Genomic DNA, 15,487 nt, shown 5'->3' with positions numbered 1-15,487 from the left:
GGAGCTGGACTAGTTGCCTAGAAGCTCTGTCCCAGCTCAGGGAGTGGAGGGCTCTGTCCCGGCACAACGTTCCCTCTGGGCCCCCTGCCTCAGTTTCCCTCAGGGGCTCCGACTAAGATGACAGCACACTGTAAGGAGTGGCCCCAGTCTCCCTTCAGGCTAGTGGCTCTCCTGTCCAGTTTCCCTGTGGCTCTTCAAGGCCACTCCTGAAAGTACGATGCAAGGCACAGGAAGCAATTAGGGACATCACCGTCCAGGACCGCGCTTCGCCAGCCCCGGTGCATCCCGGGGCTGACACCTCCAATTTCCTCACTTTGCGTTTCCTCCGCCTCCTACCCAGCAATTTACACTTGAGTCGGGAGAGGCTTCTGTTGGCGTGAACATTTGGGTTGGTGACAAATGGGTTTATTTCCATGGCCCCGGCCAGCACCATGAGCTCTGGACAGCTTCTGCCCTGCAAGCTGGCTGCCCTCCAGCTCAGCTGAAGGGTCCTCAGGCCACATTCTGATCCTATCACTTTCCAAGCAGCTGGTGACATTTTCCCACGAGGAGGTCTCACTGTTTGGGGTAGCCCCCGCCCTTGGGAGCCCCTGCCCCGCCGGCCTCCGACTGCTGGGGGAAGACAACGAGGGGAGATGTCAGGGATGACTGAGAAGCAAGGCTGGGAGCCAGCAGGACCGTGGCTGCTCGCACAGAGCTGTGCAACTCCTGAATCTCCCGGGCTGAGAGGGCAGCCTCCCACTGGCACCCAGAGCCATTCTTTCTCTGTTTGATTTATAAGATAGCAGGGAGGGTTGGTAGGTTTGGAGTTGGAACAAAACAGAGGGAAGGAAAACGTCATGGGAAGCAACCTATTTTTGAAAACTGTGAGCTGACGCCAGGAGATTAGGTTCTGTTTGTCTTGGCTGATGGGCTTGTTTAAGCGCGCGCGCACACACACACACACACACACACACAGAGGCATGCACACACACACAGAGTATGCTTGCTGTCTGGGTCTGCTCTGGCTGTCTAGAAGCATGTTGGCTTTGTTCAGCCCACCCCCTGCTGCCAGGAGCTCAGCTCTGTCCACTGCAAACCACCCCCTGTCAGCAGGAATTCTGATGCTGACACAGCACAAAGTTGCCTCAAGAGGCCGTCGCAGTTTCTGGATTGTTTCTGGACTGATCTCAGATTCCTCTGTAGCGCCTAAGGCCTGGAAGAACTCCCCCTATAGGCTGGGAATGGAGGTCAATGGTGCCTTAAAGGAACACTGGATCCCCTATTGTGTGGCATGCAGACAGCTGGCCCCTACAGAACGGAGGCCAACCGGGCCGGCTGTAGGTGTCAGGAGCGAGGCTGGGAGAGGCCGCGTGGGGCTCCTCGTTTGGGCTGGCTGAGGGTACTCGGCTTGGCTTTAAGAGCAACCTGATGTCATGGGTTCAGGAAATGACCCACTTCCTGTCGGCCTCTCGCACCAGGCTGGGCGCTCCTCCAGAGCAAGGACTACGCTCCATGCACCTCTGCTTTTTCGGCATCCGGCCCAGAGCAGGTCTCCACCAGGGAAGGAAGAGGGTACGATGAGAAGCGGCCTGGGTGCAGGCCTGGTCACTGTGGCCAGGGGCACTGCTGACAGGCGGGACCACCCGGGTTGGGCTTTCGGTGGCTGCAAGTAGGTGCCAACAGCGGGTTGGAAGGAGTGGCACTTGGGGGACCAAGACTGCCGGCTCCAAGTGCCAGACAAGGAGAGCGGCAGCAGGCACGTCGTGAGGTGCTCCTGCCAGCTCACCAAGCCAGTCTGGCTCCTGACCTGTTTACTCAAGCATCTTGCCTCCCGCTGAAAAGATCTGGCATTTGCAGCTTAGAGCATCTCTTCTCCACCCCTCCAGAAGGTCACTGCTTCTAAGGGCAGTGCTGCTGCCACTTCCTACAAAGGCCAGAGTCGTCGGGAGACGGTGGTGGTGGAGATCGGTTGCTAGCTCTTGTTCTGGCTCACTACAATCCCTGACGCTAGTCTGAGGGCGGTCCTGGAGGCCAGCTCTGCTCCTAGACCCCTTCCTGCCGCACCCCCAGATCTGCAGGGTGCCTAGTGGTCAGGGAGGCCAGTTAGCAGCAAATGCCCAAGAACCATCAGGTGCCCAACCCCGGCCTGGACCCCTCAGTATTCAGGAGAAGAAAAAAAGCCTCCACCTCCTCTCGGTCTCAGGACTGTCTCAGGGGCAAAGTGTGGCTAGAAGGGCTCCTGCACACGGGGAAGGTTGAGGAGGTCCTATCACAAGTGCTCACCACGTAATGCTGAGGGAGTGAAGCGACACACGACATTGTCCACACAATAGTATATCAATTACCTTTTGAGACAAAAACTAACATGGAAAAAAAGTCAGAAAGACTTTTTGCATTAAAACAAGGACCGTGGTTATTTGTGGGTGCTGCAATCAAAGAAAATGAGTATTTTCTTCTTTGTATGTCCTTTATCTTTTGGTGGGCATGTATTCTGTGATCAGCATTTTAGAGTCAGGGAAAAAAAATGTCACAAAGGAAAATAAAAAAGAGAGCCTGGTCCTGGCTTCTGACCGGTCCCAGGAAGGAAGCATGAGGCTGAGGGCAAGCCTTATAGGGACTCGGTCCCTTCCCACAATAGTCCGCCGGGCCCTGCTCCTGCCTCACGGCTGGGTCCCCAGGTCCAGAGCTTCCACAAGACAAGGACATACCCCCTCTCACCTGTAGCAATTCCAGATCGGACGAATCCTCCTGCCCAGGGACCATTTCTGTTAGCATCTCCGACATGACTTTCGTGTTGCCTCGAACGACATCCAGTTCACTCCGAAGCCTGGCAATCTGTTGGGCCAGGGGGTTGGGAGTGGAGAGGAAAGCAGGAAGCATAGGTCAGTCAAACTGCACCTGTACGGTGACAGTCCCCTTCACTATGACATCTAGGTTACACCTCTGAATGTGCTCAGCATTCGAAGGCTTCTTGGCTCACTCTGATCTGTGTGTGAGGGTGAGGGAGAGACGTGAATGAGGCAGCGAGGCCACCCCACAAAGGCCCTGGTTACCGAGAGCTGGTCACGGACGACTCAGATGGAAGAGAGCTCTGCATCCGGCGTGGACAGAGCTGGTGAGCAGCTTGGCCCTCCCGCTGCAGAAGCTCAAGTGGGGAGTTCATCTCTCAGGCCTCTGTCCCTACTCTTTGGAGTAAAAGTGGTAGAACGTGTGATTGATCCCCAAGGGCCCTCATTGCTACAGACGCTGGTCCCAGGGGTTTCCAATCGAAGCACCTTGGTCCCCTGAGGGGCTGGCTGATGTCAGCTGCACTTTTCTGGTGTGGCAAGAACGAGGGAGATGGACCAAGAGAAGACTCCGGGGAGACCCCCTCCCTACCTGCCCATCCAACAGAGCTCTCCGGAGCCTGGGCCTCAGCCATCTTTCCTGCAGTAGGGACACCTAAGGGACAGACCTGAACCTGCCTGAGCCTCTGTCTCCTTACCTATGGAGACGGGAAAGCACTGCCTACGACTCAGGGCTGCTAGGAACGACGGAAGTGAAGACCCCGCACAGTGCTGGTACGCATACAGCCCCTTTTCTACTACAATAACGAGAGCGCAGGATTTTACTACGGATCCCAACTGCACTTTGACCTAGCTCAAATGACATCTTCTGTACTCCCTGAAGCCTTTACAGACTCTGCTGTCCCCCTCCCTGAGGAAGAACCAACCAGGCCCCTCCTACCGCAGGCCCGGCCCTGCCCCCCATCTCCTGGGGGCAGGGACTCTAAAGAGTGGAGGTTGGTACTCTCAGCACTGGGAAAGGGACAGGAGCCCTCAGTACATGTATACTGGATGGACAGAAGGACAAGTGGTCAATGAGGGCACTGGGCCAGGTCCTGAGAGGCTCCTCTCCCCTCTGGTTCTGCCTGGTAGATGAACTCCTCCCACATCTTAGCCACAAGAGGTTTCTGGCCCTGGAAGCTCAGGAATGCAACAGACAACACATGGGCTCAGAAGCCCCTGGGGTCCCTCTAGGCCAGGCTGGGTTCCTGCCGGCTCTACTTCCATTTCCCCCAGGGGCAGGAGGCATGCCTTCTCACCCATTCCAGACCGTTCTGGCCTCGATGAGAGGGCTCCTCCCAAGCTCGCACCACACTGACAAGGAACCAGTGGAAGGTCTCTAGGTCTCCAAATGTGTCAGACCGCTCTGAGCAGAAATGGGCCCAGTTCTGCTGCTGGAAGCAGAGTCCACAGCCGCCAGAGACCCTCCTCCCTAGGGCTTCCCTTCTGGGGACAGTTCCTGGCCATTTTGCGTCAGGAGAAAGGGCAGAAGGGAGCAAATGAAGCCCACGGTTATCATACAGCCCGTGTTTCAGCTGTGGGTTTCGACTTCCTCTCTTTATGAGTACACACAGCACATGGGTGATGACCACGAGGCCACTCCTGCTGCCTGTGAAGCCCACAATGGCTCCACAGGATCCAAGAGATGGACTACCACCTGGTTCTACTGACCTGGTTGGGTTAAATGAGCCAACGGAAGCCTCACAGCGAATGGCAGAGAGGAGACTTAAGCCTAGGCCCGTCTGACCTCCAGCTGGCCTCCTCGGGGCCAGCAGAGAACAGAAACGTGAGCGGCCCTGGCCCGACACTTTAGGTAACCACACCTCAACGCCTGACCCCTCTGTTTAAATGAGTTTCCATCATGATGAAACTGTCACAAATATTAAATAAGGACTTAAAAAATGTAAACACTGGAACAGAATTTTTTTTTTTGTTTTCCCCAAGTCTGATCAATTCTCAAATTTTTTACACTAATGGACATTCTAGAGATTCATTAAGTACCAGTCCCTATGACTCATCTAAAAAAATCCAGTTTGGGGTTAAAAGGGCATTGGCCTCTCAGGAAGTAACTCAGGGAAGGTGGGCAGTGTTTGGAATAAAGGCAGGAAGGGCGCTTCCTAAGGGCCTCCCTCATCCTGGCCTCTGCCTGCACGGCACCTTGCGGATCCTGTCCTCGGCCTCTGACAGCTGACACTGCTTGGGAGATCAATCCAGACCTCTCTGTGTGACCCACACGACTGTTCACAACCCAACTGGGTCGCTGACCTTTGGCCTCCCCCGTCTCTTGGATCCTGCACTGATCCTCCAAACCCTCTGCACCTTGTCAGACGAGGCCCCCCTCTGGCTTCCAGAGCCTCAGCAGCGTCAGCCCCGGGCTCAGCTCCTGGCTCCTGCTCCCACGGTCTGCACCCCGTCTCCCCATGACAAGGCGAGCCCTCGGGAGAGGATCTGGGCCCTGCCATCTGGGGGCCGCCAACACCTAGCACAGCACCTGGTCAGCGAAGGCTTCCGTATATGTCCCCAAAGGGTGAATGAGGACAGTCGGCCGCCCTGCCTGTGGCCCGGAAGTCTTTGAGTACCTGTTCTGAATTGGCCGTGATGGGGCCAGTCACACTCAGAGCCGGGGCCTGCGGAGCGGAGTAGGGAGCAGGAGGCGAGGAATAGGAGCTGCTGCTCGTCCTCTGCTGCGACTGGGACCTGGGCATGGTTGCGGCTGGATCCACTTCGGGGACGCTCTGGCACGGCAACAACAAAGTCCTCTGTTCACTTGGGCTGCCTGTGTGGCCGGACCTGGCACCTACCCCACCCCAGGGCAGCCCTTCCCGCCACCGCAGCTGGCAGGCGGGCGGGGGGCCCAGCTCTGCTGCTGACCTGCGAGGTTGGAGGCATCCCTCTGCCCGCTCTGCTCCCAGTCTCTCCAGCCCTGAAGCGGCCTGCCGACTGCTGACGGCTCCTCCTTCTACTTACCTCACAGGCAACCAAAGTCACTCGGAAAGAGGGTGCTCTGTGAGAGCTTTGGTCAGGGTTCCCCTTATTAGGACCACCTCAGAATGTGAGTGGAGGGGGCCTGCTGCAAAGTTTTGCTAATCATGAATCCCTATTTGGTAGCAGAAGATGATATTCTGGCCTTTACGGAGGAGACTAATATAAATAGTAATTATGCAATTTACCGAATGTTCTTTGTAATTATAGGCACAACAACACTGCTCTATGTCATTATTAGAAGAATAAAACGGGTTACGTTTATCCCACAAAGCACAGCAAGTGGTTTGGAGGGATCATAATGAGAATAATGCTCTGCAAAGTACAATTTCTTAGGTTTTCCCTTTCAGTATCTCAGATAGCCTCTTGAACGTTAACTGTGATCCACGCGAGGGATCTGGACAGATGCTCTAGACTCCTTGCCCCCATTTCAGAGATGGGCAGAGGGAGCCAACAAGGCAGAGCGTGCTGGGTCAAGGTGCCTCTCCCATATCCTGGAGCTTCCTGGCTGTCCCGTGGGGCCAAAGACTGATTCCCAGCCACAGAGGTACTAGCTTCCCAGGATGAACAGCGTCCATCACGGGCGTGGTTTCCATTCAGAAGCACAGAGCTGTCCCACATTGCAAGAGCTGCATGGCAGGCCCCTAAATGGGCCCCCCCTGGGCTTTGCATCCCAAGGCTGGCAGAATCAAAAGATGTCCGCATGGATGCTGAACACTAGTAGCTCAAAATAAAATTTCGATCTATTTGACCTGTACAGTTGGAAAAAACCAGAAGCTACCCTTTGTCTCACGATCAGTGACACCATTAGCTCCTTTGCACTGCCAACACTGAGATGTCTCGGTGGTCTCCTAGGAAGAGGCCGGCATCCCCACACCGGACTCCTGGAGCCTCTGCAAAGTAGGTGCTAGTGGCCCTCATGAGATGGATGGCTCCGCCCAAGAGGCCATTTGCACAAAAACGTCAGAACTGATCCCTCTATTATATCCTTCCACAGTCAGATGAAAACAGGGGGGGGAAATCACCGCTGCCACTTAATCACCAGTCAACCAGCTGTCTCACTCCCACATTCCCCTTGTTATTAAAAAGAAATGCCCTCAAGCTTTAAGAAAGCATGATGACAAGCTAAATAATTCAAAGGGAGCAGCAGAAGGGTGGTGGCGGTGGCTGGCCCGTTCTGCAGTAGGTCTTTCTAGAAAATGCCACCTGGAAGCTTACCCGCTGTGGTGTGTGTATGGGAGACAGAGCGTCCAAGTCTGCCATGGGAAACTCGACCCCTTTCCTTTTCAGTTCCTCATATATATGCACCACACCGGTGAGGTCAGGGCTACTTCGGAAGGCATCAGCCCACGCCTGGAAGGAAAGAGAGGGCCTGTTAGCAAGGATTTCTCACCAACAGCAGCCCATGTGCCCTTGCAGAGGCCCATGCTCTTTGCCCAAACCCACTCTGTTCCTGTCCCCCGACACCCCCCACGCCCAGTGCTGCCATGATGCGGCGGGTGAAATGGTTTGTTGTTGTTGTTTTTTTAATATTTTATTTATTTATTTGACAGAGAGAGAGAGGATCACAAGTAGGCAGGATCACAAGTAGGCAGAGAGGCAGGCAGAGAGAGAGGGGGAAGCAGGCTCCCCGCTGAGCAGAGAGCCCGATGCGGGGCTCAATCCCAGGACCCTGAGATCATGACCTGAGCCGAAGGCAGAGGCTTAACCCACTGAGCCACCCAGGCACCCCGAAATGAGGGGTTTTTAATGGTGCTGTTGAGCATGAACAAAAATACAAAACTTAATTCAGCATGGAGTATTTCCTTGGAGAAGATGCAGGGAAATAACACCTAAGCACAGTGGCGCATCCTAAAACAGAGGCATTTCCCTAATCTCCAGGAAATCAATTCCTGGTGGTGCTGAGCGGAAGGGCATGAAGACATGGCCCCACTGCTGGGCCCATGGGACACCGTGGGGGGGGACAGCAGTGCCGTGGCTCAGCTCTGCAGAGCTCTCAGGTGCAGGCAGGAGCCAGAGGCAGATGGGGCAGAGAGGAAAGGTGAAACTGATGTGTGATGGGAAATCAAGGCTAACGTGGGGCTTCCTCTGTGGATCGGAGCGTGCAAAAGTGGAGACCGCCTAGCCCAGCCGGAGAGGCAATGTAATGGTGGCCCAGGGGCGAGAGAACCTGTGCCACCCACAGCGTCACTGCATACCTGCCCACGTGGCCAAAGCCACCGCAAAGCACGGCCACTGGAGTCCCTTCGATGAAAACACCCCGCAGAGACGAAAAGAACGCATATTTCAATAGACTGTCACTTTTCATCAATTGGCGAAACTCCTAAGTGATTTTTAAATATTTTGTTCTTTGAAAGTTACAGAATCTATCAAAGGAGAGAAAGATCGGTCTCCAAAAGGCTCCCTGCAATGAAGTTCAGCTCTGTCCTGTCACCCACCAAATACATACCCAGAGGAGGCGGCAGTGTCTCACGCCCACGGTTCTGTTGCCAATTCTGTTGCTGTCACAAGCCTTTAAGTGCCTCCCCGGCTCTAGCAATGCGTTCCAACCAATCCTGAGGCAGCCACAGAAACTCTATCTCTAACCAACAGACCCGTTTGAAGTTAAAAGGTCAGTTTCCAAACAGCCTCGCTCACTCTGACAGATGTGTCTCGCCATAAACATTACTGTCAGCCGGGCTTCCTTGATCCACGTACTTGATCTGCGCACTCGGGGATTTAATGCCCGCTGGAGGACGGCCCCTCTTGGCCAACACTTCCTTCTGGAGGCTGAGCAGGGCCCAAGGTGCCTGCAGAGGCCCGTCTGGAGCGCCAGCTGGAGAGTAGCAGCACCGAGGCCTATCCCCCTAGGGAGTGCCCCAGAGCCCCGTTTTCTACCAGCTGCTTTGGCTGCCACCACCAGATTCAAAATCCAGCTGAGTCCTGGGAGGCTTGCTTCAAAATGCAGCTAGCATGTTCATTTAGGGTCTAAGATTGGGTTTACAGCCTGCTGGGGGAGGCTGGGGAGAAAAAAGCACGATAGTTCTTCCTGGGGCCACTTCCTGCCTCTATTTCTAAGGAAGGACAAACAGCTCCAGGGGACCACTTTTCATTCATCTTACCCTCCATGTCAGCCAGATCGGAGATAGGAAGAATGGAAATTAAAGAACCATCGCTGTGTTCTCCAGGCAGTGGCTACTTCTCGGGGCACCTGGCCTGACAGCGAGCCAACGAGCCCCCCTTCTCTGGTTTTCTGTGCCACCAGCAGGGAAACACACATCCCAAGTCAGGCCAGTCAGCTTCCCCTCCTCCCAGGAGCTTGACCTGAGCTTAGAGAGAGTTGGGCTCCTCTCCTTGGGTAAATGACACTGTCCTCTATAGATGCGGGGCTCTGGGAAGCAGTCACGTGCCCAGTGGGGACCGGGGAGCAGAGACAGCCTATGTGTTGGAAGGTGCAGCCAAGAGAGGATTTGGAGGGTTTCCCTGATCCCTTCTTGTCCCTTTCCCAGGTCTAGTCACAACCCAGCATTCTGGGAACCCCTGCCTGGTCATGACAAACTGTCCTCTTTGCCTAGGCAAGCTGGAACTGGCATCCGTTACCTATAGCCAAGCAGCCATGACTAATCTTCCTGCCTGCTACTATTTGAACCCCTGCAGGGGATCCTGTGCAGCTTGGGGTGAGCCGGCTGCTCACAGAGCATACGTTCGTGGTGGCGTTCTCTACTGAACAAGATTCTGATGTCAGTGGGGAACAGGGTGGGAGGCACCTTTAAGGGAACAGTCGTAAGTGGAAACGCAGAACTGGGATCCATCCAGAGATGCCGGGCCTCTGGCATCTTCCTGGCACAATGGCCAAATGCCTGTGCTCCTATCTTTCCTTCCCACGAGGTCACACCTGTGAAGGCACACAGCCAGTCTCACCCTTGCACAGAGAAGGCAGTCAGCCATCGTTTGTTAAGTTCAACTGACTTCAGATCTCATGGTTACTAAGCATCCTTATTGTTCTACTTGGGAGAACATGGGACGACGGCCAGTTAGGCTGACCATGGACTGAGGTAACCCTGACAAAGAAAGCAGGAGCCCCTCTGGACGGCTGACCCAGCTGAGATGTGAGAATCTAGGAGAGGGAGCAAAGCTCAGGAAGTCTGGTTCATTCCAGGTCCCCAATCTAAAGCCAAGGAGCCACAAGGCTGATCCCAGCAACTTGCCCTCTAGGAAAGCAAAGTGCTTTTCTGGCCTCTGTTTACAGTGCTGGAGGCTGAAGGGCCCAGAGGGAGGTCAAATAGGGAGAGAAAAAACATTTTCATGCTTATTTTCCCTTTGCTCCTTGGGACTGCACACCAAACACCAGACTGTGGCCTTATATGAACATAAACTGTACTGTCATTGTTTCTGTATCCCACAAGTTTTGACGAAGTTTTACAACATCCAATCTCAGATCAATGAACAACTGCTGATTTAGACTATGGGTCCTGTTTTTTTGGCTTTTGCCATGTTCTGCTTCAGCTTCTGGACCAGACTGCCTAGTCCCAGTGACAGGGTCTCCAGAGAACTGCCAGTCCACGTGGAAGGGGGCCAAAGGCCGGGCCACCACATCTCAGACACCTTCCAAGAATACAACACTTCCAGCCCCTCCTCCCCCCGCCCCCACCAGCTCACTTTCTTCAGTGGAAAGAAAAACCTGCTGTGGAAAGAGGGTATTTTTAGATTCGATTGCTAGGAGGCAGGGGGTGGGGAGGCAGGCTAAAGGGGCAGGGGGGAGGGGGAGGGAGGCAGGAGAGGCACGGCCATGAGGTTACCCTACCGGGACGGTATCATTTCTGTTCCTGAAGGCAACTGCAAGGGAAAGGCTGAGGGATGCACAGGGCACAAGTGTCCTTCTTGTCTTCTGAACAAATGGGACTTCACAGAGAAAGGCACGTAGCCAAAGGCCAGCTGGGGACCAGGTGAGACACAGAGCCAGGGCTGAAAGTGGCACACAGTTCAAAGGCTGGGAGCAAAGAAGTCGGCAAAGCTGCTCACCAGGCTGCTGTGCCCTTGACGTACCTCCTATCTTGCTGCCTGGGGGACCAGCTCCCCTCCCAAAGGGAAACTCCTGCGACGGGGAAGCCCACTGGCCCCGCACACCTGAGTCAGGTGACCGCTTCCCATGGCCCTGTCTCATGGCTTACACGCTGGGCTCGGGCTGGGGGAGATGGAGGGCAGTCTTCCCCAGGTGTTCTGAAGGGCAGGGCCTCTGGTGCACACAAGCCTGAGGGGTGTCTCTTCTGGGGGGCCTGGGGTGGCCACAGATGGCTAGAGGACAGCCAGAGGACACAGATGCCTTCAATGAGAGGAGGGACAGGATGTGGGAACGAAGAATAGGCATCCACTGATTCTCTTGAAAAATCCCCCTAGAGGGCTGCTGACAGCAAACGTGTGCCAGTGGCAATGGCCCCAGTGTGTCCAATCTCAGGCTGACAATGCCTGTGATCAGCATCCCAGGAAAGGAATCAGAAGGCATGGTGGGCTGGAAGCCAGGAGAACATGCGAGGACAAGCACCCGTCTCCCTACAGGCACCAGGAGACTATTAAAAAGCTGCTTTGGAGGGGTGCCTGGGTGGCTCAGTCAGTTAAGCATCTGCCTTTGCCTCAGGTCATGATCCTACTAGGGTCCTGGGATTGAACCTGCATCGGGCTCCCTGCTCGGTGGGGAGTCTGCTTCTCTGTCTCCCTCTGCCTGCTGTTCCCCTGCTCTCTCAGAGCTTTCAAATAAATAAGACCTTAAAAGCAAAAAAAAAAAAAAAAAAAAGAAAGAAAAGAAAGAAAAGCTAGTTTGGAGAGAGGCCCCCTCCCTGCTTTCACTGTAGGGGAGTGATCAGAGAGACAATGGGCTAAGTCTGGTCATTCCTGGTCATCAGAGCTGAAGGTCCCAGCTCCAGCTGAATGCTCCATGCATGCTTCCTGGGGGTGGATGCCGGGGTGGGGAGCGCTTCTCCGTCTAACCCCTTGGCCTTAAAAGCTTTTCAAGCGTCAATATGTTCAGAGTTTAGGGCTGTCGTTCAAATATCCCAAAGCCAGCTCAAGTCCTCCCTGGGTAGGCCCTGGCCCTCTTTCACCTAACAAGCCTCTGTCTCCCCATAAAACCACTGGCTCCCAGGGGCGGGGCTGGGACTGGCCCACTTCCACTCCCGGCAGCTGGGCTCCAAAGAGTGCAAGGAAACACCCAGATGGCGAGGATGGCAAGGAAAGAAACTGTCGTGGCTCTGGCACCCACACACCTGACCACTCCTCTTTTCGGTCTCGCTGCCATTTCCACGATGGCCTGCTGCCTCCTCTCCAGCTGGCAGGAAGGCCAGGGATCCGGCGCCTTCACCCCCTATCCTGTGCCATGGCGGAAGCAGCACTTGCCCTTCCCGGGGGGAACATCAGACTCTCAGGGCACACTGCCCAGTTCTTACAAGTATATTTGACAAGCACATCAAGTCATCTTCTTTCTCCAAGGAGTTAAGAACAGGTTGACAAGATGCCATACGTCCACACACTCATCAGTCAGGCTTTGTCGAGGATGTGCTGGTGAGAACAGTTGCCCAACTACAGCGCTCCAGGGCCGGTGGGAAGGAGAGCAGGGCCTGCCAGTGTAAGTCCTGGAGTGTGGCCATCCAGCATCCCCCCGCAATTCCGCTTCCAGCTGTGAGGCTGACCCTTAAGGAATCACTCGTTTTTTCCTATTTTTGACCGACAAAGATGGCAGTTTCACATATTCGACTTAACACAGGCCTGATATAAACAGACCCACATGACTACCCAAAGACACCTGCAGGCTGTTAATAGCAGCACTTTTCATAGCGGCCCCAAACTGGGAACACCACATGCCCACCATCCGTGGGAAGGAGACACAGTGCGGGGTGCATTCACCCAAAGGGACTTGGCCCAGCGATGTGAGCAACAGGAACAGAAGGCCAACGGTCATACCCAGTGACAAAGTGAGACCCGCAAACAAGGCGTAGTCAGACATGTGGACTTAACAGAGGGCTGCTGCAGAGGCCACACACATAAAGTTCAAGGACACGAGCACTCCATCTAGGCTGTGAGGCGAGGGGGTCCTCCCAGGCAGCTGGAGTTCTTTGGGTGTGGGTCATATTCTGCGTCATGATACCAGGGCTGGTTTACCTGAGTATGTTTAGTCTGTAAAAACTTAGCAAGCTGTACGAGCTAGTTTAATGTGTGACCTCCTGCTCACATACAGAATTTGATAAAAAGAAAAGAAAAGGCTGAAAACCCCGTTTGTTCTTTTGTCCACTCCATCCCAGAAGCCAAGCCAGCCGCCAGCTCTGAATGCTGTCCGCTTTCAAACAAAACCTCCTCAGAAAGGTTCAAAACACGGAGAGGAAGAACCCTCCCAGGCAGATAAGCAAGCCCCTCAGAGAGTACCCTGATCCAAAGCTCTTGGTATTCTCCTAGAGGGACCATACAGAACATCATGGTTGACCAGCCCATGATGCCCTCAGGGGCCCATCCTACTCCTGCCCCCGTGGGTGGGCGCTCATGCCACCGCCGAGCCAGCAGGGGGAGCCTTCACAACACGGGCGCCGGCCGCTGGGCCCCTATGGGCTATCTCAGACCCTGGACTGGGTGTAGGGAGGCAGGGACACAGGCCCCTATTCTGCAGATAAGGAGGTAGCAGCCCAGAAAGGTTCAAACAGCTGCTGAGGTTACACAGCTGGAAGAAGCAGTGCTGGGAGGAGGCTGAGATCCTGATGGGAAAGCTGGGCCGGTGCCCCCAGAGACAGCTACAGCCATGACCAGTTCATGAGGCGTCCCAGAGCCCTCGTCAACAGGGTGATGCGGTCACAAGCCTGGCCACGGCTGTGCCTGTCAAGGGGTGGCCAGGCCCGGTGGGCACAAGGGGTTCAGGCTGGGGTGCCCCCTCCATTGTGAGCAAAAAGCCACTATTTGCGGGCCTGACATCAAATGCGAAGGGTGTTGGGGCAGGGCAGTGTACTGGGAAAGTCCCCGAATGGGGGAGTCGAGGGCAGAAGTGGGGGTGGGGAGGGGAGCGGGTGAGGTGATTTGCACCTGAGTGTGCGAGCATATGAAAGAGGGAAGAGGGAAGGAGACACATGGAGACATGCCAGCCAGGTGGGCAGAATGAAGACACAGGGACCACCTAAGAAGGAGGCGGCTCTGCTGTCACTCACTCCTCCCCTTCCTTAGAGCTTCAGCAAACCACAGTCACCCATTCGTTAGGAAAAACAACTTATCGAACACCTACTCTACACAATCAACTGCTCTAGACCCCGGGGATATAATGCCCATGGGCTCTTGGGGAGCTCAGAGCCAGGCAGATGAGAGAGAAGTTAGCCCAGAAGTAAAGAAGACCACAAAAGAGAGTGATAGCAGAGAGGGAACACTGCAAACCTAGGAGTGGGGAGGCCTCTGAGAGCCACCTGAAGGATGGACAGGACTTGCAGGCAGAGGACACAGGAGAGAACCTCAGCCAGGGTCCTACGTTCCTGTCCAGGCTCAAGGGCCACCACCAACTTGAATGCCCCCTACGCCCACCCCCAATCACAGGGTCTCCCGCCCAGCCCAGGCCATCACCCTCCCCACCTCCCATCGTCTTGGCTCCTGCAGACCCTTATCTGTCCTCCACCAGAGCACTAACATGCTTGTTCACAAATGTGCTTGCACCCTGTCACCGGGGGGCTAGGTCAAAAACCCAGACCCGTCCATGTGCACCCAGCTCAGACAAGTGCAGTGGCTCCCCACTGCCCAAAGGACAGAGCACCAGCTGCCGGCGTGCACAGCCCATGAGCCCCTGGCCATCCTTCTGGCCTTATCTCCTGGCCCCAGACATTCTTCATCATACTCTATGAGCCACATGACAGCTTTAAAGCATCCCCTTCTCTTTCAGACATGCAGTTTCATTCCTTGATTCTCGAGGCTGGACCTGGTGACTCCCTTCTAACAAATGGAATATGACAGAAAAGACGGTGTGTGACTCTGAAGAGTCGGTCCCAAGAGGCACCACAGCTTCCTTCCAGTTCTCTTGGATCCCTTGTTCCAGGGACAACCCGATGCCATGTTATAAGGACACTCAAAAAGTCCACACAGCAAGAAACGCAGGCCTCCTACCAACAGCCAGCGAGGAGCTGGGGCCTCCCGCCAGCAGCCCTGCGGTGAGCCACCTTGGACGTGGCTCCTTCTGCCCCTCGAACTCGCAGAGGAGGCAATCCTGGGTGAAGTCTTGACCACAACCTCCAGACAGCCACAATCACTCACCTACGCTGCTCCCGAATTCCTGACCCATGGAAACAAGGAGGTAATAAGCAGGTGCTATGTTAAACCCCTAAGTTCTGGGGTACTCTGTTACAGATCTGCTCATACTGAATACAGCCCACCCATGTCAACTGCTGTCTTTGACGCACATGCTAGACCTCGGCCCGCACTACTTCTCACGCTCTGCCCTTTACGCCAAGCTCCCCACGTCCTGCAGGGTCCAGCAAAAATGTCACCTTCTCAGTGAATCACTCTGTAACACCATCTTCCTGGATCTCACCCTGCCTGTCACAGAGCTGTTCCCGACCAGTACCCCGCCAGTTCTGCATTTGGCTCTAGTATGGCCCTTCCTGCTCCACGTTGTCCCCGATGGCTCAGAGGCCTATCCAGGCCCCCAAACTGCCCCTGGGGGGTGGGCAACAGAGAGCCAGGCACCCAGAAAACCAGTGAAGACTCTG

The 15,487-nt window shown here is 55.0% G+C and overlaps 1 protein-coding gene across 5 annotated transcripts in view; it reads right to left on the bottom strand.

Annotated features, from left to right (window-relative positions):
• TOM1L2 (target of myb1 like 2 membrane trafficking protein) overlaps positions 1-15,487 on the bottom strand; it is a 118,157-nt gene that overhangs the window by 26,115 nt on the left and 76,555 nt on the right. For 4 of the 5 annotated variants that reach the window (XM_059149796.1, XM_059149797.1, XM_059149798.1 and 1 more), the window contains exons 5-7: positions 7,008-7,142; positions 5,387-5,542; positions 2,701-2,817 (exon numbers count right to left, since the gene is read on the bottom strand). In XM_059149796.1, coding sequence (XP_059005779.1) covers positions 2,701-2,817; positions 5,387-5,542; positions 7,008-7,142 — 408 coding nt within the window. The remainder of the gene's footprint in view (positions 1-2,700; positions 2,818-5,386; positions 5,543-7,007; positions 7,143-15,487) is intronic. The other variant, XM_059149800.1, reaches the window with a different exon arrangement.

The sequence above is a fragment of the Mustela lutreola genome, chromosome 15 (assembly GCF_030435805.1).
Source record: "Mustela lutreola isolate mMusLut2 chromosome 15, mMusLut2.pri, whole genome shotgun sequence".
Lineage (NCBI taxonomy): Eukaryota > Metazoa > Chordata > Mammalia > Carnivora > Mustelidae > Mustela > Mustela lutreola.
The sequence above is the reverse complement of the archived record's forward strand: the minus strand, read 5'-3'. Positions and strand labels throughout refer to the sequence as shown.